General features: G+C 34.0%; 4 protein-coding genes and 1 long non-coding RNA gene across 14 annotated transcripts; 1 reads left to right on the top strand and 4 right to left on the bottom strand.

Annotated features, from left to right (window-relative positions):
* Positions 1–1,824: 1,824 nt before the first annotated feature.
* On the bottom strand, positions 1,825–3,337 carry LOC112795904 (uncharacterized). Of its 2 annotated transcripts, XR_011880869.1 has the most exons (5): positions 3,144–3,283; positions 2,902–3,051; positions 2,580–2,634; positions 2,335–2,489; positions 1,825–2,235 (listed from the first exon to the last, which is right to left on the bottom strand). It is a non-coding gene; the product is annotated as an uncharacterized lncRNA (long non-coding RNA). The 2 variants fall into 2 exon arrangements; XR_011880868.1 differs by lacking the exon at positions 2,580–2,634 and having other exon boundaries at positions 1,825–2,243; positions 3,144–3,337.
* A 1,731-nt stretch (positions 3,338–5,068) lies between these two features.
* Positions 5,069–5,530, bottom strand: LOC112794162 (transcription repressor OFP16-like). Its single transcript, XM_025836282.3, has one exon. The coding sequence runs from the start codon at positions 5,528–5,530 to the stop codon at positions 5,069–5,071; it is 462 nt and encodes a 153-aa protein (XP_025692067.2).
* Positions 5,531–6,745: 1,215 nt separating this feature from the next.
* Positions 6,746–11,501, top strand: LOC112795903 (uncharacterized). Of its 9 annotated transcripts, none has more exons than XM_025838091.3 (5): positions 6,746–7,033; positions 7,876–7,947; positions 8,046–8,467; positions 9,500–9,721; positions 9,993–11,501. In XM_025838091.3, the coding sequence occupies exon 5, from the start codon at positions 10,275–10,277 to the stop codon at positions 11,322–11,324; it is 1,050 nt and encodes a 349-aa protein (XP_025693876.1). In that variant the 5' UTR covers positions 6,746–7,033; positions 7,876–7,947; positions 8,046–8,467; positions 9,500–9,721; positions 9,993–10,274; the 3' UTR covers positions 11,325–11,501. The 9 variants fall into 9 exon arrangements, with proteins under 9 accessions (XP_025693876.1, XP_025693875.1, XP_025693882.1 ...); XM_025838090.3 differs by having other exon boundaries at positions 6,881–7,033; positions 8,022–8,467; XM_025838097.3 differs by having other exon boundaries at positions 6,906–7,033; positions 7,876–7,927.
* A 4,347-nt stretch (positions 11,502–15,848) lies between these two features.
* Positions 15,849–16,160, bottom strand: LOC112795902 (uncharacterized). The gene has a single exon (XM_072236289.1). It carries the CDS (start codon positions 16,158–16,160, stop codon positions 15,849–15,851), a length of 312 nt encoding a protein of 103 aa, XP_072092390.1.
* Positions 16,161–19,657: 3,497 nt separating this feature from the next.
* On the bottom strand, positions 19,658–23,625 carry LOC112795901 (polyadenylate-binding protein RBP45). Its single transcript, XM_025838088.2, has 6 exons — positions 23,102–23,625; positions 22,150–22,615; positions 20,569–20,624; positions 20,369–20,499; positions 20,177–20,273; positions 19,658–20,068 (listed from the first exon to the last, which is right to left on the bottom strand). Exons 1-6 carry the CDS (start codon positions 23,393–23,395, stop codon positions 19,877–19,879), a joined length of 1,236 nt encoding a protein of 411 aa, XP_025693873.1. The 5' UTR covers positions 23,396–23,625; the 3' UTR covers positions 19,658–19,876.
* Between the last annotated feature and the right edge of the window lie 410 nt (positions 23,626–24,035).

Here is a 24,035-nt window from a genome sequence, read left to right as displayed (position 1 = left end):
TAAATTTTTGGATCCTATTTTGGACAATTAAATTAATTAATTAAGCGGTTAATTAATTGCGGTACTTACGGTCTACTTTAACTCCCGCTGAAACCACGCTCCATTGATCTCTCTCTTGTCATCAACTAAACTTCTGCTTATTTTGAGTTCTCTAATCTATCTTCCTTATTCTTGCGCCTAGATTATTCTTCAAGAACCGCAGCAGTCATGTCATCAAAAGAAAGATAATCAGTCAAAACATTATTAGTTAAGTTAATGATAAGCTGACCATATGAATCTGGTAGACTTTGAAGTAAGAGTTCTGCACGTTCGTTTTTTTGCTATGGTGTATTCCAACAATGAAAGTTGGAAAAATAGCGTATTTGGATTGTTGATATGATCCATTGTGGATGTGGACTCACTCATTCGAAGAGTATGTCTTCTCTTCAAGAATATCTTATTGTGAAGTGACTTGACTTCATATAATTTGGTGAGAGTATCCCAAATTTTTTTGCTGTATTTTTCTTTGCTATACTTGATAAAATTGAGTCAGCTAGTGCCAAGTGTAAGTTTGCAATAGCATTGTTATCCATCTCCTTTCATTTTTCATCTATAATTTCAGTGGGTCTACCTTCAGTTGCTGCCACACAATTATCTTTTCTCATAATGGCTTTTCTTCAATTTCTATATGGAAAAATTACTCCCACTGAATTTTGAAATTTCATATTTTGCCGCCATTTTTTTTAGACAGTAACTCGCAGCAGAAAAAAATATATTAATCAGCAACCTTTGGCTCTAATACCACCGTTAGGTACCAGACAAATGACACAACAAAATATAGAGATAAAAATTAACGCCATAATTTGGGAATTGAATCGAAGGGACTCCTCAATCTTCTGCCCAATTTTCTGATGCAACAAGAGAAGAACTCCTCAACCTCAATTGTCCACATCATAGTTTTATCACGAAACAAAAAAAAGAGTTTTCAAACCTCTAAATCATTCTGTATATATTACGACTACAATAGTTAAGGAGGTCACTACAAAAAAAAAGGCCTATGGTCACGGTAAAAAATCGTGACCAAAGCTAGTGAAAAGGGTGACCATAGATCTATGGTCACGGTTTTGGACCTATGGTCACGGTTTTTTACCGTGGCTTATTCCACTGTAGCCATAGGTCTATGGTCACGGTTTTCTTACCTATGTTTATGGTCACGGTTACAATTTTCAAATTCTGACACTTTAGGCCATGGTTTTTAACCGTGACCATAGCCTCTATGGTCACCCTTCCTTAAAACCGTGACCATAGCCTTATCTTTGGTTACGGTTTTGGCCGTGACCATAAAGCCTATGGTCACCCCTCCTTAAAACCGTTACCATAGCCATATCTATGGTCACGGTTTTGGCCGTGATCATAGCCTATATGGTCACCTTTCCTTAAAATCGTGACCATAGCCTCTATGGTCACCCCTCCTCAAAACCGTGACCATAGCCTTATCTATGGTCACGGTTTTGGCCGTGACCATAGAACCTATGGTCACCCCTCCTTAAAACCGTTACCATAGCCATATCTATGGTCACGGTTTTTGCCGTGACCATAGCCTCTATGGTCACCCCTCCTCAAAACCGTGACCATAGCATCTATGGTCATCCTTCCTTAAAACCGTGATCATAGCCTTATCTATGGTCACGGTTTTGGCTGTGACCATAGGTTATCTATGGTCACCCTTTTTTTAAAATGGTGACCATATCTTGTTTTGTTTTATGAGCTTTATTTTTTTTAAAGCATAATCACATCTCAAAATAATGATAATCACAAAATAAATCTAAGAACAAGAAATGTAAATCATAAAAGTTTCATTATAAATTAGATATGTTTAATTTTTGGTCTAAACAACAGAAATTAAAAAAGAGTGCAATGTATCCAATTACATATAATACCGAGTAAAGTCTCTTTTCAAAGTAAGTAAAATTAATTTCATATAATCTATGAACTAACATTCTACGGTAAAAAGTAAGTAAAATTGAACACCATGAATATGACAAAGAATTTATTACTATATACCCTTTGTTTTTGTTGAGTCTTGAAAACTCAAGACATGAATGTAAAACTTGACAATGATCTAGTTATACCTTTTATGTTGTTTGAACTGATATTAGAGGCCAAAAACTCACCATGTCCAACTTTGTTTCTCAATTTCTCTGTCCCTTTCATTCACCAATCTGCACATAGTGCTGTAATGTGGAACTGAGATAACTGTTCATCTAATCAGCATATCCAATTAGTGGCTCTCAAATAAGTACTACCAATAATGTCATGGCCAAACACCTTTCCATAACTAACTAACTAACTAACCTTGAGATACGAGACTTCGAGAACTTTCAAATAGAAGCACTTCTTGCAAAGAAGGTCAACGCCAATATCAGAAATCTCAAAGCACCACTTCAAGCTGAGGCGCTCTAATCTGCTGCAACCAACAGCGATCCTGGCCAACCCAATATCACTGACACCTAAGCACAAACAATTGAAAAAACTTAGCTAATTACAAAAACTAAACTAATTAAATTGAAAAGAAAAGAAAAGCAAGAAAACAAACTTACTTGGAATTCTCAATGGAATGAGTAACTGGGTGAGTCACGAAGAGCTTTGAGAGCTCTTGAAAAAACAAAAAAGGACAAAACAAAAGAAAAAAAACGAAAAAAAAAACACAAAACAAAAAATTCAATCCAAAGCAAAAGGACCATCCACAATCTCAGCTATCCATAACAAGTTAACAACAGAGAATTACTATATACTAACAAATGAACCTTAAAAATTAATGAAACTGTGAAACCATGCATGAATTTGAACAAAAGAAAACCACAGTTATTATTAATTTTAAAAAATACCGAAACAATTGAAAAAGTGTGAAAAGATATTAACCTTTTTTTCCAGGTAGCTGAACGCGATTGAGGTGAGGGATGCGGCAGTGAGGGGTTGAGAGAGAGAGAGAGCCAGCGATGAGTGAGGGTTTGGGAGAGTGGGAGTTGAGAGAGTGCCATATCACAGAGTTTTAAAAGCTTACACCTTGCCCTAAAATAAGCCAGTTTTGAATCAGACTTGAAAACTTTCAAAGTCCAGGGGTTTCAAATTGAGATTTTACTTTCTAGTCAAAAGGGGTTTACCAGATCGAAAGAATCCTGTAGCAAACGGGATTGATTCCACTTCCTTGCTGTTAAGTACGTCCCTCTTATCTCTTGCCGATTCTGAACTATAGGAGCTTGGCAATGCAGTTGATCTTCTTGCAGCTGAGAGCGCGTCAGATAGTGAGAGTTCAGAGAGGGAGAGATGTCGTTCAGAGAGGGATGGTGAAGGTGAATAGTGGAACTTACGAGGGAAAGGGGTAATTTTGGGGGGGGGGGGGGGAGGGTGGGGGGATTTTTTTTGGAACGACGTCGTTCTGGACTTCTGGGGTTAGGGATTGAAAATTTTTTTTAAAAATGTGATTTTCGAAAATGGGGGGTGGAAAACGACGCCGTTTTGGACAGGGTACTTTATGCCTCTATGGTCATCATTTTTTAAAAAACCGTGACCATATATCCTTTTAGGTCACCCTTTTTAAAAACCGTGACCATAGACCCTTTTAGGCCACCGTCCAAAACCAGACCATAGACACCTTTAAGTCACCCTCTAAAACCGTGATCATAGATCCTTTTAGGCCACCCCCAAAAATCGTTACCATAGACCACTTTAGGCCACCCCCAAAACCGTGACTATAGACCCTTTTAGGTCACCTTTTTTGAAAAACCGTGACCATAGACTCTTTTTTGTCACTGTAAAAAATCGTGACCATAGACCCCTTTAGGTCACCCCCCAAACCGTGACCATAGACCCTTTTAGGCCACCATCCAAAATCGTGACCATAGACCACTTTAGGCCACCCCCCAAAACCGTGACCATATACCCTTTTAGGCCACTCCCCAAAGCCATGATCATAGACCACTTTAGGTCACTCCCCAAAATCGTGACCATAGACCCTTTTAGGTCACCCTTTTTTGAAAAACTGTGACCAGAGACCCTTTTTTGTTATTATAAAAAACCGTGACCATAGACTCCTTTAGGTCATCCCCAAAACCGTGACCATAGACATTTTTAGGTTACCCCCAAAAACCATGACCATAGACCACTTTAGGTCACCCCTAAAACCGTGACTTAAACCCTTTTTGGTCACCCTTTTTTAAAAAATCATGACCATAAACCTTTTTTGGTCACTATAAAAAATCATGATTATAGACCCTTTTAGGCCACTCTTTTTTAAAAAACTGTGACCATAAACACTCTATAGTCACTCTTTTTCTGAAAACCGTGACCATAATTTTTTTTGTCACGGTTTATAGTTACGGTTTTTTATCGTGACAAAAAAAACCGTGACCATAAACCCAAAATGTTGTAGTGGATATTTATAATCTCTTATTAGATTAAAACAAAGAAAATCTTAAAACTCATAAACATAAGTCCCAATATAATAATTAAATAAACAAAAATAAAAATATATCAAATTAAATTAAAACATTTTAAATATTTAAACTAATATCTTCTAAATAACACTTGAACTCTCCATATCACGAGCATTTGAAGAACTTCGACGATGAACTATTCCTTGTTCTTGGGCTTCCTCGTCTTTCTCTTGTTCTCCAATTCCAATGCCTTCCTCTTCAGTGTTTCTGTTGGGTCATCACGCCGCCGAAGCGTCCGCATCAATCTCTGTCTAATCACGTTCATTCTTCATCTAGTCAATCACAACAACGTACACCCAATTTCTTCTTCTTGCTCCTTTCTTTACAACTCCAAGTAAAAAGACAAGATTGCCCTTGGTTCTCTCAGATAATTACACTTTGCAACTTACAAACTTGCCTGTTTCTACTTGGATTGAGTTCATCATATTATGGGTATTTGAATAAATAACCATTTTGAACTTTGAAATATTACTATTTTGACAAATGATGAGTTTCAAAAGATGCAGAAGATAAAATCATTTGGTAAACTAGATCCTGTTTGATAAACTAAACTAAATATTTAACGTACTTAACTTATGAAGTCGTAATAACGATTAAATATTATTATTATTATTATTATTATTATTATTATTATGAGAGGAAATTAAAGGCCCTGAAGAGGAGTGGTTGCTGGCGTGGTGGTGGTGGTGGTCAGAGGAGAAGAGGTGAAGGAGGAGGTCAGCGAAGGCAGCGAGGATGTAGTTATGAGTGTGTGGGTGGTTGAGAGAAAGGTAGCACAATAGAAGCTGCTGCAGATACTCGCAGTCTTGTGTGTCCCTGGAATGAACCATTTCCTGCATGGAACGCCGGAAATCCATGTAGGGGTCGAGGGAGTGCTTGGTGACTCCCACTCCTCCCTCAATTACATGCTGATCAATGATGGAGTTGGATTGGCTTGGTGAAGAGAAGAAGAAGCGCTTTGAGGAGATCACGGATGGCAAGTGAGGTGGTAACTCATCATCACATGTGTCAGAGTCTGCTGAAGACGAGTAGAGCAAGTTGTCGTCTTCCTCCATGCTTGATTGGTGTTGTTGTTTGGTGAAGCAGAGGTGAAGGCGGCGTTTAGAGAAAAACTTGGACATTCTGATATTCATTATTTAAAGAGTCAGTTTCACAAAACCACGGATTTTGAACTTTAAAATTATGGAAGTCTTTACAGGGATTGTTGTTCAAGCTTGTATTATATTCCTTGTTGCATTAGCTCTATAGTGCTACCTGTTTAAAATGATGCTCCGTGTTGACTTCTTGTGCTAGAAATAGTGGTTATCCAAGTTTGTGAATCATGGTACGGTGTGCTGCATGCTTATGGTCGTTGAAACTTTAAAAAAGGGAGCTAGTGCAGTACCACTGTCCCTTTTATATTGCTGAGGAGACACAGCGGCAAACGCGTCTCTTCCAATTCCTTTGTCAATAATGTATCCATATCCATGCATATGAATCTGCAATTTGTGATGGTTGCCAACTTACTTGCAAGTCATCGTGCATATCATATCAATGCATTTGCGTTAGATATAGAGCTGGCATCGACCAACACTACCTTTCATTATGTAATACATCCTTTTAATCATTCTCACATAGTCACATATATTTGAAATGAGAAACTTTTGGGTTCAACCGTTTTTGGTATTTTTAGCCATTATTTGATAAATATAAATATCAAATTATTTTTAACAAATAAATTTTATTAATTTATGTGTACAAATTTTAAAAAATGTAAATATAAACGGTATTGATTTATGTGTGAAAACTCTGATAAAATATAAGTGTAAAGTATACGTTTTTTTTTGTGCAAAATCTTTTTAAATATGTGTGCAAATTATTATTAATCAAGTGTTGACAAAAAATAATAATATTTTCTGATTATATAGGATTTCATTTGAAAATTCATATACATTGTGAAATTGTGCTGGTCCTCACTAATTTTTTAACAAGTTAAAGATAATTCCTAAATGAAAAATATTCGTTGTTATATTTTTTATTAATATTAGCTAATGTTTTGGGTTAATATTTTATTTTTTATACTATCAAAATTTAATATTTAAAATTTATGATTTAGAATTTAAAATTTAATATAAAAATATTTTTGTTAGACAAATATTAATTTAAAATAATAAATTTTGTTAATCACTACACTATTGGTCATTTTTTTTTTGGACTTGATTATTAGTCATTAATTCCTTATACATTTCCAAGTATGTTTTATTTTGGTGAATGAAAGGGGCCTAAGCCCAGAAAAGGAACAAAAAGATCTCCAGGAGGGGTTGCAGAGGCTTTTCCCGGGTTGATGCCATCCTCTTTAACGAAAAAATAGCCCAAAATTGGATGGGTAAAAACAGGTTAAGATTTTTGGGCTAGTAGAGAGAATTGGTTAGCATTGGCCTGAAAAGAAAAAAGGATTAAAAGGTAACCTGGAGCTGGAAGGGAACATGAACGGCGAACCAAATTACTAATTAGGGTTCAAAGGTGCCCCGTGCCTTAAGTAGTTAAATGGCGGTGGCGAGTGACGCAACGCAACGCAGGTATACATCTCCTTTTGATTTGATTCTGATCTGAAAGAATGAGGCAGTGACGATAGTGTTGTGCATTTGAGCATTGAGTAGTGAGCGAGGAGGAACATGGTGGCGAGGCGTTGTTTTTGTTGACGCAGCCATCTTGTTTGCTGTATTGCCCCTCTCAGTGTGAATGCCAACCTGAGCCTCCTTTCGATCTTATCATTAGTTTAAGTATGAGGCTTCAGCTCTCGATGCCTATGATTACTTCCCCTCTCTCCATTCCATTTCCCAACCTACAAGCATCAACAACAACAACAACAAAATCCACACACACAAACCATTCCCTCTCTTTTTCTCTCTCTCTTTCCTTTCAACGTTAATGTTATTGCATCTGCTTCTGCTTGTACTCTCATCATATAGTACTACTACTTTTTCTTCTTCATCTTCTTGTTCTTATGACGAGGCAATGATGATGTTCTCTTCAATTGGAACAGACGTATGAGTATGGGGTTAAGAGGGGTGTGTGTCATGGCGAGGTGACTCAGTGTTGACGCAGCCATGCATGCATGCCTTCCCCGATTTCTTCTTGTCTGACAAAAGGCGAATATGAGCCTCCTCCTTCATTCCCAACACTCACTTTTCCTTTCCCTTTCTTCCCCATGGACAACCAAGCACCAACATTCCTAGCTTTATTTATTTATGTATTTCAGTTTTCACACTACTTGTTTCATGAATGGTTTTCTTGTCTTTCTTACTGTTGTTCAACTATTACATCTTGCTCAAGTTCTCCACTTTCCTCTCAGCTTGCAATTACATGATTTTGACTTTCCCGCTTTCCTATTTATACCGGCTTTGTGGCTTGTTTGTAGTTGTGGATTGGGAATAAAGATCCGATCTTGAGATTATTTGGTGTGAGAACTGGTATGGTTGGATTACATAAGGTAGAAATGATGTCTTTAACCACCAGAGATTATTTTAACATATCATTGGGCTGAGTTTCTTATAACTTTGTTAGTTTCATTACCCCTCTCTTGCCAAGGTCATTCGAAGTGAATTACAATCAGCAGGAGTCCTTGTACGTTGCGTGAAGAGAGACAGTTATGAGAAGAAAGAACAGATTTATTCTGACTGAAAGGAAGGAATAAAGGAACGGAGCATTGGAACCGGAGACAGTGAAGGCGGTGGTTCCGTCAATGTGTACTTGCTTTGCAGCTATCCAAATATGGGCCTCATACATGCGCGATGCCTATGGGATAGCCACCAAACTCCTAAATCCTAATGTATTAACATAAAGGTTGGTCTTGTTATTGGTAAAAGTGGGGAAACAATAAAGAATATGCAAGCTTCCACTGGAGCTAGAATACATGTGACACATCCACGGAAAGAACAGTAAAAATTGAACGGAACCTTGAACAAATTGAGTCTGCAAAACAATTGGTTAATCAACTCATCAGCGGCGAGGTATGTTCAGCGAACATCTCTTTTTGTTGGATTTGCCTTGGCAAGTTTTGCTTGCCATGTGCAAGTCCGATCCTGTTTGAAAATATAGATTTAAGCGTTCTCCATATTAACTGTGATATATGCTAATCATTATGTGGGATGGATGATTTTGTTTTAACTTGATACATTTATGTTTGTCTATTGTCTTTGGTATGGATATATGAGAAATATGCCATTTAATTGCCAGATGAGGCCATATTAATTTGTTATGTCCTAAAACTTGAAAGAACTGATGATGTTGTAATTGTGCTTTTTTAACTCTAGCATTTTTTTTAATAAAAAAGAAGAAAGAAAAGAACACCACTGAGCATTGCAGGAATAAAATATAAAATTTCCACTTTGGTAACGTGCAATTGTTTGACTTCTGACATTGTTTGGCCTATGAAACTTTTAGGGTTAGGATTCTTTTCATGGATCTTGCTTTTTTTTTCATATTGTTTCTTTATGTGTAAAAACTGGAATGGTTACCCTGAAATGGGTTAAGCTGGAATAAGGTAGTGACTTTTTAATTGCTAACACATTTTTGTCTCTAGCGATTGGTATCTTTTTTGGGTATTTCTTTATAGTACTTAACAGAAGGAGAAGACCATATGGTTTCCTATCTTTCTTGGTTTGCAGTTCCATCTTAAATGTATTACAGATGCATTTGCAGAGATGGATGATACACTGAATTGATAATGTCCAGTAGTTATATTGATAATTCCTATATTGTAGCTCTGTTATCTTTCCCAATTTAAAATGGATTTGGCTCAGAAGTTACTGTGTAAATTTTCATTATGGCCCTTCTAATAAAATGTTTGCTTATCAAGTTGAATTTTGTCTTGGATAAAAATAGTTATATTCACTGTTCAATTGTTTTGGTATGTACAAGTATATATGAGAATTTCTGCAACATCTATTGTTCAAAAAAACCTCAAATGAACACATAGCCAAGACAACAAACAGAACATAACTTTCCTCTTATCTTCCCCTTCTTCGAAAATCTTCTTCTAGCTTCCAAGCTTCATCAACGATCTGCATAGGGAGCTCAGCCTTGCCTTAAAAAATATGAGCGTTTCTAGCTTTCCATATGTGCCACAAAAGGTAGGCTGCTTGCAGAATCATCTTTTTTCCATCTCCATGGGTCTGTGTCTTGGTTCAAGTTGGGGATTGCTAATCCATCCAGAGTGCTGCCATATCAAAGAGGACTGAGGACAATTAATCAAGCAGTGTAAGGTATTCCCTCTGTTTTTTACACACTTTATTTTTTACAAAATCAAATTGTAACACTTAAATCCTTTCATATATGTTACAGTATCTATTGTTAATGCCATATTAGATTTTATATATATATTTCTTAGGTTATGTATTAGATCTTTTTCCTTTATGGCATTTACTTGATCATATTTTTCAGATGAAGATTCGATTAGAGCTAATATAAACTGAGTGTAAATGTTTATAGTTTAATAGTTAAGTATTGATGTGTAAAAATAAAATCTATGAATAGGAAATTGGAAGCAAAATATTGATGGCAGCGCATGAGAAGACAAAGGTGAAAGCTCTTCGCAAATAATTAGAATTTGGACTTTGCACTACATCTCAAATTTTATCGGAGACAGAAAGGAAGGCGAAAGTTTGAGGTTTTACAATCGCCAGTGTCAGTTTCGCGCAATTTCTGTCCCTGCATGCCAACTGTTCGGTGTTTTGCTACTTTGAGAGCTTTAACATTTTGGGTCGTGCTATTCTCATGTAAACAGAGCCATCCACTTCTGTATCCAAAACTCCGAAGATGGTGTTCTTCCTCTCAACAAGCACTGCTTCCTTATACAACCAACGATTTCTGTTGAGAAAATCCAGTTTCTGGTTCAAGTATCTCACCACCATTCTCAATAAGGATGATGGCCATGGAGCTGCATCTGTGCCACCTTCTGAGAGCTCCACTACCCTTCATCTTTCACCATTTTTATCCAATTTTGATCACCCTCCAGGTGGATATAACAGAGAGCTTGTAGATGGTGATGCTTGGGGTGTCTCATCTGGGGTGGCACAAGCCTGGCCAGGAAGGCATTCGGCTAGATCAGCAGCTACTACATTTGCACACCATGGTATTGATGAACCCGATGATTATAACCCCTCTCATGTTGAGGATGACATGGATTTGGAAGATATGGATAACATGAGGGTTCGCGGGAATCTGTTCTATAAGCTCGAGCGCAGTTCCAAGGAGTTTGAAGAGTATAATTTAGAGTTTCACCGCAAGAAATCTTCCAAGAAGAAAGACAAGAACAAGAAGGAAAACACTAAGGAAGCAAAGAAAGCTAAAGAGTGTCCAAATCCAAATGTGACTCCCAATTCCAAAGATAAGCTTCCCAAATATCATATCGCAACAAGAAGCAGAATTGTTATGCCCCGGTTGGATGAAACTAAAGATGTTTCTCCTGAGAACAAGAGGCAGAGGACTCCCACTTTTAACCAGCTTACGGGTCCTTATCATGAACCATTTTGCTTGGACATTTACATATCTAAAGGCTCTGTTCGTGCTTGCGTTGTTCATAGGGTAACTAGCAAGGTTGTTGCAGTGGCACATTCCATTTCTAAGGATATGAAGTTTGACCTGGCTTCTACCAAGAACAAGACCACCTGTGCTGCTGTGGGTGCCATTCTGGCTCAGAGAGCACTGGCTGATGATATTCATGACGTTATTTACACTCCAAGAAAAGGAGAAAAGCTTGAGGGAAAACTTCATATTGTTCTCAAGTCTATCATTGGCAATGGCATTAATGTGAAGGTAAAGATTAAGCAAACATTCAGGAGATCAATTAAACCCCATTCTACCTAGGAACATGCTAGTTCTATTAACATTATCCACTGATTTTAAGCATTTTGCAACTGTGAAGTGCCATTTTTTTTATCCCACCCCTTGTAACATGTGAAAAAGTTTAGTATCCCTTGTAACATGTGAACAAAGTTTAGTATTTAAATAAAATTGCGTGCACTTCAGTCTTGACCCTAGGTACACCACAATCATGGTTTCAACATTTGATTAGAGTCAGATCTATCTGTTTTATGCATCAAAGTAAATGCCGAAAAATTGAAATATACATTAAAGCAGTAATTATAAGGAAGACAGGAGCAAGAGAACTCAATGGCATTGAAGAAAATTCATTAGCAGGATAGAATTACATCTAAAAAAGTGAAAAGTAGATTAGTAATTTGAAGTGGCTAATATATTAAAATGATTTAGATATTAATATTCTTTTTATATGTGCCTTGTGAATAATTTTTCAAATATAACAACAAAAATGTAAAGTTCATGTAGAGTTTAATTTTTTATATGTAGTTTTTAAATAGTTTTTGAATATACCAACAAAAGAGTGGATTTAAATATATGAATTATTTCTCACTTATAAAATGAAATTTTAAATTTTATCAAACTAAGATCACCTTTAAAAAGACAAAATGTCATTTTTTTTAAGATTATTTTATCAAAAATTGATTTTTTTTAGAACCAAAATTATTGTTTAATCTAAAGAAACCCTATAGCTATAATAATGGTACAAAACTTACGAATAAGGAAAATGAAGTTGTATTAAAATCGTCATTGTATCAAAATCGTCATCGGTGATAGAAACCTTGACTTAGCTTGTTAACTTGTGTGTAAGTAAAGAATATGATCCGGTATGATTAGGGGACTTAGCTTGTTATCTTTTTTGATGTGTCACATTTTAATTGAGTGTTGATTTTAATTTGAGTTATATTCTCTACTCTTTCGTGGTCGTTGCGCCTTCTAAATATCACTGTCTCATTGGTGTTTCGTTTTCACTTCTAAACTCATTCTTCTAGAAAAGATACTCCACTCCTTCGTCGTCGTCATTATGCCTTCCAAGCATAACCGTCTCATTGGGACATTGAGTGTCTTTATTTTTTCTTCCCAAATCATTCTTCTAGAAAATGGCTTCCCAAACATTACCGTCTCATTGGGTGTTTTGTTTTCTCTTCTCAAATTATTCTTCTGGAAAAGGTACTCCAACTATCTCTAATTGCGTTTACTCCTCTCCATTGTACTCCTTCGTCGCCGTTTTATTGGGTGTTCTATTTTCTTCTTCTGTCAGACCGTCACCATCTTCCAAAGATATTATTAACTCTCATGAGATTAAAGTAAAAATAATCACTCAATTAGAATATAACACTTCAGAGAATGTAACTTACATGTTACTTTAGAAAGGATAAGATAACATCCACCTTATTATAATGATATATTAATACTCGTTGGTTTAAAATTGAGAGATTCAGATGACTTAGTTTACATTATTAGTTTAGTAAAAATCCACATTTGACATGATTTCATTTCATAAAATTTTAAATCGAGGAGATTCATTTTCAATGTATATTTATCTATGGTCTATGTAACATTATTGTAACCAATAAAATAGTTCATCCATTTATATTGATTAAAATCGACTACCATATGAAATATTATTGCGTGATATTTATAGCACGTGATACACTAATATTAAATGTGCCATCTTTTTAGACTCTGAGCACTTTAATTTAGGAAATATATATAATTATTATCTAATTATGACATTATTATTATTATTATTATTGTCAGGAATTATGACATTATTAAAGATGTTACATATATGAGTGTGTGGTGTGAAATATGATGAATGCATGTGAACACAAAGAAAACTAAGATTCAAAGCTGATAAATGTGTGGGTGACACCGGTATACATATTGAATTTGTATGGCTCTGACTCAAATACTAGTCGGATACTATAATGAGTATAATTGGAACCATACCAAAACTATTAAATAATTAATGTTACCCTAAACCACTGAACCATTAGATTTTACACTTTGTACTAGTTGAGTCTCATTTTTTTTTTATTGTTTTTGGACGAATACTACAAATTATATATACCTACTCATTTATAAATGTTTGAAATTAATGAGATCCATTAAGCTTGGATTTTTTTCAGGAAGTAACACCCATCAAATGTTATAAAAAAAGATGAAGTTAAATGAATTATTGGTTTGTCAAAAAAAATGAATTATTGGCACAATGAATATTTTACCAAGATTTTTGTGGCTATTTTTTTTATATAAAAAAATATTAGTGTTTTTGTTAAAAATGTGATTATTTGGTGTAATTACATATGAGTGAATTTTTTAGATGGAAAGTCAACACGTGGGGGTGGCAGCATTTTGACCAACACGTGACAATATCTTAATCAATACGTAGGTGGCGTGTTACATCACATAAAAATGTGTTGAATAATTTCTACAATACTATAATACACTTCGAATATCAATATTTAATCAAAATATCATCTCTCTTTCCATATTAAAAATAATTTCTGGATTTTTGTTTCTGTGGTTAGAAATGAATTTCAACACAGGTAGCAAAATAAAGCACTAGCATTGACTGAGTAGTGAAGTTGAAATAAAATCAGGAGAGAGGCGTGAGAGTGAGAGAGTTGGTGGGTCCAATTCAAAGACCCAAACGTGAAAGCATGCGTGCCACTTGTTAAATAATAGTGGTTAGTTCACTAGTCCTTTAAACAAAATGTCGATGATTTGAATTTTATTTATTGCATGCAGCAATTCATTAGTAGACAATAAAATATTTAAATGAGTTTATATTTATTACGAAATAGTCATTGATTTGACAAGTTGAAGAATATCGTAGGAAACAAAAATAAAAAATAAATAAATTACGTTAAATGTTTTATATATATAGCTGTACTTCTCAAAGAAAAACTGTGTGGTATACATGAACCGCTGCTCTCCATGTCTATTCAGATTCATACACACATATATATTACCTTATTTAAAAAAAAAGGTTCAATTAATTAATTGATGATACGTATTAGAAAGAATCCAATGAACATATATACATGAGCTAGTAGAATAGAACCTACTTTAATTCCATTAAAATGAAAGTGTTGAGAATTAAGTCAAGTCGAAATACTTTTGTTAATCCCACAATTATATGCTTTTATATAATAAACCATAGAATAAGCATTGTATAATTAATAAACTTTTTTTTAAATAAAAATTATATTATTTGTCACTCAAATCCTAGAGATATGATGCAATCACAGTATGTAGCTGGGTCAGTACGGTAAGTGTGTTGGAAGAGTTGACTCATTTTTGCCAATAATTGTTCCCAATTAATGCCAGCACTTTCTTTCACACCAAGTTTCGGATTCCTTTTATATAAATATAATTTTTTTTAATAAAAAATCAACTTTGGATCTCAAAATACTAAGTGTGGAGGAGAGAAAGAACTTGATTAAATTAATTAAGTAATTAATTTCAAGTGAATATTTATATATATCTATATAGTATTGAGAATTAAACAAAATATATATATATATATATATATATATATATATATATATATATATATATATAAATTTGTTCACTACTAGTCAATAATGTTTTAAAATAATGTTACTGGAAAGATTATAACTAAAAATATTTGATAAAAAAATTTTAACCAAAAACAATTAAAATTTATCTATTTTTTTATAATTAATTTTTTTTTGTCTTCCTACTATTAAGGATGATTGTCTCGGTGTGGTGATATTATTGAAGTTCATCAATTGATACCAAAACATGGAAAGTGATATTTGATAAAATTGTGAAAGAATAGGAAAAGTAAAGAAAAGAATTTTTATTAATTGTTGATTGATTGAATTAAAGTGAAGTGTGTTGTAAACTATGAGAATAAAACTAAATATATATAGAATATTGTTCTATGAAAGATAAAAACAAATAAAGATAAGATAAGAACAATTAAAAATAAGATAAAATAAGATAATAAATGCTAAAATTATAATTGAATTTATATATTTGTTGGGCTGAATTTGTAGGCTGCGAGATTTTTTTATTGTTGTCATGGATTAAGGTGAAAGAATAGTTTAATAATGTTGAATTAATTACTTGTTTCAATAATTGTGTTGTTCCAGATTAGACTGAGCATAATGATATTTATAGTAGCAGATCAGACATCACCTTTGATATGAAACTTAACTACTACACCGACCGCATGCAAGCATTGTCATCATCATCATCATGATTTGTTACATTGATCAGATCATCAACAAGAACCTGACATTTCGATCATCTTTAATTAAACATTATTACTCTCCCTCTCCCTTATTATTAGTCACACTTAATTAATTAACACATGTTTGATTAAGAGATAGATTTGTATACTGAAGCTAAGTAATGTTGAGGCATGCATGCATTTGAGTCTAAACAAAAAGTATGATTATGATTATGATTATGAGTATGAGAGATAATAGAGAGAAAGATGAAGTAGTTGTTGATTATAGATACAAGAAGAGAGAATCATTTGATGAAAGGAGGAAGTGCTCTAATAGTACTACTACTTCCAATTGCAAAGAAGCGCTTCTTCCATGATTTGAGTCCATGGAATCCAGATAGGATTCTCTTCCTCAGCCTCCTCAACCTGTTTCCGATCTTCACCTTGAGCTTGCAGATTCTGATTCTGCGAGAACAAGAAGAAGAATAAGAAGAATCAGCTTGCTGCAAGACCTTGTAGATCAAGAACTGTGCCCTCCTATGTATCATCTCTTCAGAATCCTCCTTTTCCATCTTCGAGTAACCATGGAACTGCTTCCTACTACAAACACCAGCCATTTCCTTAGAGAGAGAGAGAGAGAGTAGAGAGATGTTGCAAATAAAGAGTGGTATTGAAAGAAGCATTTATAGTGCTTATTTTGGTGATGAACCATATGGCATGTGCATTATTAATTAATCATTTTCTTTATTTAATTTAGATGATGAGTCTCCCTGGATTGGCATCTCATACAATTTCGTCCTGAATGGAAACCTCCCCAAAACAACACTTTATAATGAAAAATAATGGAAACACACCCTCTCATCTGTAAATCCAATATTAAGTTTTTTTTTATAGATTTAAACTAATTTAAAAAGATATCAAATGACATTTGAAGGGGGGGGGGAGGTTGGTTTTGTTTTGTTAAATAATCATATAGATTTCATTGCATTGTATTTAAAATTTGGAAAAAAAAATCATTTGTACCCGTAAAAGATCAAAACGCTAACATATGTATCTACACTAGATCGAAACTAAACTTATATCCACGCAAGATACTCTCTGTGTGACAAAAGTACCTTCTAAAGTTATATACACGTAAAATGTCTTCCGTTTGGAGGGTTGGAGTGCTATGTAGGATACTTTTGTCACACAGAGAGCATCTTGCGTAGATACAAGTTTAGTTTCGATCTAATATGGATACATATGTTAGTGTTTTCATCTTTTATTAATACAAATAATTATTTATTTTTTAATTAATTAAAAATATAAAAATATTTTTCAACTTTTAAAATATAGGACATTTAATAAAAGAATTTATATGTCTCGCATTTTAAAAAGTGATTAATATTTTTATATTTTTAATTAGTCGATGACTTATTTATCTTTTAAGATGAAAGATCAAAAACTTATTTGTAGTTTTTTTTAAAATCCCTTCAAGTTTTTCTTTCATTTTTTAAGTCTTGTGTCATCTGATTACTAATATTATGCTCTTAATATTAGTATCAAAGAAGAACTCACAGCCACTGATATTTTTCAGTAAATATTTTTTTTCAGCTTGTATTAAGTAATAATAGGACAAACTCGAAGAGAAAAGTTGAAGTTGAATTGAACGCTAAAAACAAATGCACAAACAAAAAAGAAAGTTTAGGGTGGCATTTGGCAAAGTATTAGTTAAATTAATTAAAAAAGTGACTCTAATGGCGTCATTTGGCTAAGGTTTGGTAAACAGTAGAATAAGCTACAGATTATTACTATTATATTATGTATACAATAATACTAGTTTAAATTAGGCACGTTGACAACAATAATTGTTAGTTATTTGTTTTGGTATTTATATAATAATACCACTAACATAAAATATTGTTGAATAAGTATCTATTATACATATATTCAATAATTTTGTAACCTAATCATACATATTTAATTTTAGTAGAATAATATATAGAAGTAGAAAAATGGTTAGTTTCAACTTTCAACTTTATTTTAAACTAATGTATGTGTATGTACTCTCTTGACTTGAACTAAGTGCCTGATTAGCTACAAGGTTTACAAATGAGCTCGCAGATCAGCTAGTAGTGACTATTTTAGTTTAATATAATAGGTAAGTATTTTTTTCGATCAAAATATATGATAGCAAAAAAGAATTATTAAAAACAACTAAGGTTTATTTTGGATAAATAATTTAATTAAGTTTTTTTTAAAATAACTTAAATAATAAATGTTTATATTAAAAATTTTATAAATAAATTATTTTGTATTAAATCTTTTAGTTCTAAAAATATTTATTTTAAAAGAAATGTGATAAAAAAATTATTATAAAAAACTCTAAGAATTTGGATCCTCTAAATTTTGAATTTTCACTTAGAGGGTAAAGTGTGATCTCTCATCATTTATTTCATATGTGAGATCAAGAGAAAATACAAGAGAGAAACTATTTAAGAGTGAGAGATCACACTTTATTCTCTAAAGTGAAATTCAAAATTTAGAGGATCTAAATCCAAACTTTAAAATTTATTTTATTTAATATTTATTAATTATTAATAAAATAATTTTTTACTATAAAATGGTGTTAAAGAAGAGTTCATTAATAAATGAGTTATGATTAGTTCAAAAGAGTATGAAACACTTCACTCACTTGGGAAAGAATAGAATGTACCGGTGATAAGCAAGATTAATTATAAGGTATGAGATATGAATTATGATATGATAATGTGTAGGTAGGTGTGTATATTAGGATCATACAAGATGTAGTGTGAAATGATGAGATGGCACACATTGTAATATACTTTGATTTTTGTGCTAGCTGCACTCTTGTTGTAAGATACTTAATGATTGACCCCAAAAAGTCAAACTGCAAAGTCACAATCCATGAGACTTGCACATTGTAGAAGAGACCAAATTTCCACCGCCACCATGGAGGGATCTTTGAACTCTTGAAGAAATCAAAAATGGAAATTAAAGTCACCGTCTTCAGTATAGGGAGTATATAAAAGTTTACAAGGATTTACAGTTTTGCACTAATTTTTTTATTAAGATGTCATATGATTAAGCCTAAAGTGTAAAATATTTTCTGTTAAAATAAATTAGAGTAGTGGTGCTACTGTTTTCTACTTATGATGTCATTTTGCATATGATTTTTCCATGAATTTGTAAAAAGAAAGTATTATTAAAATAAAAATGATAATATTTATTTCTAATTAATTATTTATATAAAATATAGGTTAAAATATATAATAATTAATTAGATGAATTTGATTTGACTGCTAATAATTCATAATTAAAGAGAGTTCAACAATATGCGAATCTTGAAAGAATAGGATGACAACCAGCAGCACGCCAGTGACAGTGCGTGACATCTAACGGAAATTCGAGGCATGATTTGCATCACCTTCTTGCACCCTTAATAATTTATTATATTATTTCATCGTCAATTTTTCTCCTAGTAATAGCTTATATAAGTATAACAAGAATCTTCTTGACATTTTAATTCTAAAAATTAATTTTTTACATTAATTATTTGTCTATGTCTAACATTGGATTGAGAAGGCAGTGAGTGAGATCCAACGGTGTAGAGTGGAAAGAGAGGCAGAGGCAAGAAAGGAAGTAACAAAACATGCGATGGAGGAGGTGGTCTTGTTGGGTTTGGGAGAATGACAGGTGGGTTATACAAAGGAACATTTGGGGTAAAAAATATAGATTTGGATCATCTAGAGTTTAAATTTTACTTTAGAGAGTAAAGTATAATCTCTTATCATTAATTTTATAAGTAGAACCAATAATAAATATGAAAGAGAAACTATTCAAAAGTAGAATATCACACTTTACTTTCTAAAATGAAATTCAAACTTTAAAAGATCCAAATCCAAAAAATGTCAATTATCAACTCAAAAAATTAGCAATTGGAATATAACTAAAACTATTTCAAATGTTAAACAAAATTAAACATCAAGAATAGTTTTAAAAATTTTCAAAAAATTAAGAAGACAAGACCTACTTTATCATAAAATAAACATGTTTAATCTCTGTACATTTTGTAAATAACTTGACGTAACACCGAGTTAAATCAGAACGCAAATTTAAAAGAAAACACGCATCATATCTGAACATTAAATAAGTACTGAGCAAACAACTCGTTATGCATACAGTAAGAGGGTTTGAGCGTTTGGGAGAAACATAAAAGGGGAAAGCAAAAAGGAGCAGAGACAGATTTCCACGAGACTCGAGGATAGATAAAACAACTCAACAAGTATCATAACATGACAATAGTAGATGACAGAAATGTAGTAGTAACTTCTCAACTATATCCTAATTGCTGCTGTTGCTGCGGAGGTTGGTAGTTAGGATACCCCGGATAACTGCCATACATGTTGGGGTCCTGTCCAGTAGGAGCATAACCATAATTTTCATAGCCTTGAGCGTATCCATAGTATCCGCCACTCCCGCCGGTACCACTCCCGCCACTCCACTGGTTTGTTTCCGGCTGAGACTGAAAAAGCATCATCCAACTCATTCATCAAGATCCAGAACTCATTTTTTGCAATTGCTGTGCTGTGCAGTTTTAATTACTGAAATTAATAAATTAGACATTGAATACCTGTTTGTTTGAAGGGCTGCGGCCCCATGAGAGCCGTACATTTTGTCCACCCAACTGGGATCCATTCAAAACCCTTAGTGCCTCTTCTGCACAGCTCCTGTTGCAAGAAAACAAAAACAAGATCAGATGCTGCATTTTGATCACACAACGGTGTCACAAGGTAAATATCAGATGTGCAATAGCTTATGTTACCTGTCTGCAAATTGGACAAACCCACATCGCTTGCCCGTTGGAATCTTCACATGAACTAACTCTCCGTACTGACCAAAAACTTGTCTCAGAAGATCATCAGTGACGTTGGGGTCCAAATTGCCCACAAAAATCTGCAAAAGAAAATTCAGGTCAGAAAGAAGCAAAAATAAAGCAGATTCTATATGCAGAGAGGTACCCACTGTTGTATTAGTTGGATCATTCTCGTTCTGTGCACCTTGAGGATTCTGATAAGATGCTGCACGATCAAAATAGAAGTGAAGTGAAAGATGAATAAAAGTGAACGAGTGTGAATCATATTAGAACAGTAGTAAGTAGTAACCAAGGAAAACGCCATAAGGACACCTCAACTTAAATATGGGCGCAACTTAATCATAGACTTAAATATTAAAAAACAAAAAAGCAACCTCAAAGCTAAGTCGGTAACAAAATGACATGTTCCTTGCATGTACCACAGACCTTTAATTAAGTACTATATCACACTATCCAATCATTTTAAAAAATATATATATAATTATACATATCCAAGAAGAGAAGACAGCAAAAACACAAATAGGCTAGGTGCAGAGCAAACAGAGAAGGAACAGAGTAGTCAGTGCCATACATACACCACACATCAAAAGCTATACACAATCATCATAAATGAAGACAATAAAATCTAAACATATAATCAGATAAATCCTAGTAAACTCAACAGAAAAAACTGTCATTAATACATGGTGTTAAGTGAGAATATAGAGAAGATCATACAGAAGGGATTTAAAAAAAAAGCACCGAAGTATACACACAGACAACACCTATAAACAGTATTGATCGGCTCTAGTGTGCTATATCTAACATTCTCATGCATTAAAGAGTTTCACAAGTTGCGACATCCGAAAGGAATGAGAAATATACAGTGAATTATTATAACTTTACTTTCATAGCACAGTTCTCAGCGATTCAGAAAGACAAAGGGAACAAAACCTATATCACAGAAATTAAAAAAGGACGATAAAAGAAACCACCCAGAACAAGTATAACTTCTAGAAAATAAAATCAACGAACACTGGGCTTTCTGTATAAACGAGCTAGAGATTGGTGAAATTAAAAGGCATCTACCAGAAGAACAGATGAAATGGGCTAAATAAATACATCTGATTTGGCAGAGGGGCCAGCTAATAAAAAATTAAAATATTCAGTTCTTATGGTAAACTAATTGGAGCAAATTAATGGAGCAATGATTAAAGGATGGTGGACTGAAAAAATAAAGTAACTAGAAAAGTTACATAATGTAATTTGGGTAAAACTAAACCAATAATCGAAATGAAAACTGAAAAGAACAATCTAACATTGTAGGTGAAAAGAAAATGCCGCGAAAAATAACGGGCAAGACATAAACGGATAACTGACCTAACCAAGGCCATGCACTAAAATGGTAACCATTTCAGCTGAAATCAGTTCCAGGCTCCGAGATGACAGAGCCTCTTGACACCCTGCTTTGAGACAACATGAGTTCTATAAGATTTTACTACTATATATCATTTATTTTGCCCAAATTTTTAAAGGAAATTGAAGGAAGAAATGACTTTCGACTGCAAAGCTTCAAGAACACAACTGAAAAAAAATCATAACACAAATCTAGCATCTGCCACAAATATAATTAGGGACATAGAGCCCAGAATTCAACCAGCATCACTCAATAAGGCATATGACATTTGGAAGGCAATTCAAAGTTTCATAGCAAAAAGTGGCAGAACTGAAGAACCACAAAATTGACAAACCTTTCTGCTGAGTGGCAGGATTTTTATTAGAGGCCGGTCCAATCCTCATGGGTCTAGTTGAACAAAGAACCCCTTGCATCTCAGTCATAGCCCTCATTTGTTCACTTTCATCCGCAAATCTTACAAAACCATAACCCTTAGTCCGGCCAGTGAGCCTATCAATCACAACTTTTGCCCCCTTCACCGAGCTATAACGAGTCCTAAATGTCTCCTGAAGGAGGTAATCAGTAACATCTGCAGCCAAATCACCAACGAATATGGTGTGATCTGGACTATCATCATGACGCTTCTCACCGGCACTAAATGTAGCCCAGTTCAATCTGAAGCTCTGCCCACCATTTGGCATAATCGCTCCGTTATATGACTGGAGCACTCTCTCAGCTCCGGCCCGGCTACCAAACTCGATAAAACCATAACCCTCAGACTGACCAGTTTGCTTGTTCCGGATAACCTTTACTGAGGTCACCTGAAAACAAAACAATCTCTCACTTAATTAGCATGACAACAATATCATAAACCACCTTCAGGATCCGCAGCTAAATCAATACCCCAGTTCAAACAAAAATAAACGAGAAGTACTGAGGGGCAGCAACTTTTGTGTTTTGTAACCATCAATTGGTCATCAATAGTATTTTTAATGGTGTGAGATTACATTCAATGGTGAAAGATCACTAGCTTTTCTTTTGATGGTTAAGTGCGGGCCACAAAACACAAAAGTTGCCGGCTCCCTAGACTTTTCCAAAATAAACAGAGCACATCTAGGCAAATCCTAAATCCAAGATATAGACTTGATAAACCCTAAATTCACATATAATAAATCAGAAAATCCTATTCAGCTCGATAACAAACTCATAAATCATTGATACATCATCACAAAAGGTACCAAAATTTTATATATCACATAGATTAGAAGGGATTGTATACAAGTTCAAAAATTTTTCTTAATTCATACCTCGCCGGTGTGAGCGAAGCAGGTGTAGAGGTAGTTCTCGTCCATCCAGTACTGCAAGTCTCCGATCCAGAGGGTGCGGACCTCGTCGGCGCTGGTTGGCTGAGCCGATTGCTGCGGCTGAGCAACCTGCTGAGGCGGCGCCTGGGCGGAAGGAGCCCACATGGGTGGGGGCGCCTGAGGCTGAGGCGGCATCATCATGTATGGCGGTTGCTGCTGCGGCGGCTGCTGTTGGTACTGCTGTGGTGGCTGCTGGCCCATGTTTGTTGGAGGCATTCCGGGTCCTGGCTGCATCATCTTCTTCTCTCGGAGAATATCTGAAGTTCCAAAGAGAAAGTGAAGCGCGGAAGAGAGAGAAAATAAAGAGGGTGTGCGAGTCCTTTAAAAGAGAGGAGAGGGGAAGAGTGGAACCCTAACCCTAAAAAAAGGAAAGGGGGAAAAAGGTGCGTGCTTGCGTCTTGCGTGGTAATTGATGATAGATTAGATATTTTATATTTTATTTCAGAGTATATAAGCTGCGTTTGTTTAGCCTGAGACACAAACACACAAAATATAGTCTTTCACATAAAAGATATGGATAAAAGATATTGAGTTTAAAAATATTAAATAAGTATATTTTATATTTATTTTAATAATATATATATATAATTAGAAAATATCATTCATTTTTTATTTTTTATTATTTTATTAATTTATATTTTTTTCAATTTTTTAATATAACAATACTCATTTTTGTTCTTTATCTTTTATATTTTATTCTTAACGTTTTATTTTATCTTATTTTCAAAATCAAATATAACCTAAAGCCTATCACAATAATGAGAATTTTAGATCAGATTAAATCTTTGTATCTAAAATATATATTTTTTCAAATAATAAAAAAAATACTATTATTATTTGAATATAAGTAATGAGTAGGTTTATTATAAATAAAGTT

This window comes from Arachis hypogaea, chromosome 4, assembly GCF_003086295.3.
Source record: "Arachis hypogaea cultivar Tifrunner chromosome 4, arahy.Tifrunner.gnm2.J5K5, whole genome shotgun sequence".
Lineage (NCBI taxonomy): Eukaryota > Viridiplantae > Streptophyta > Magnoliopsida > Fabales > Fabaceae > Arachis > Arachis hypogaea.
This window is presented reverse-complemented; position numbering and strand designations above follow the sequence as displayed.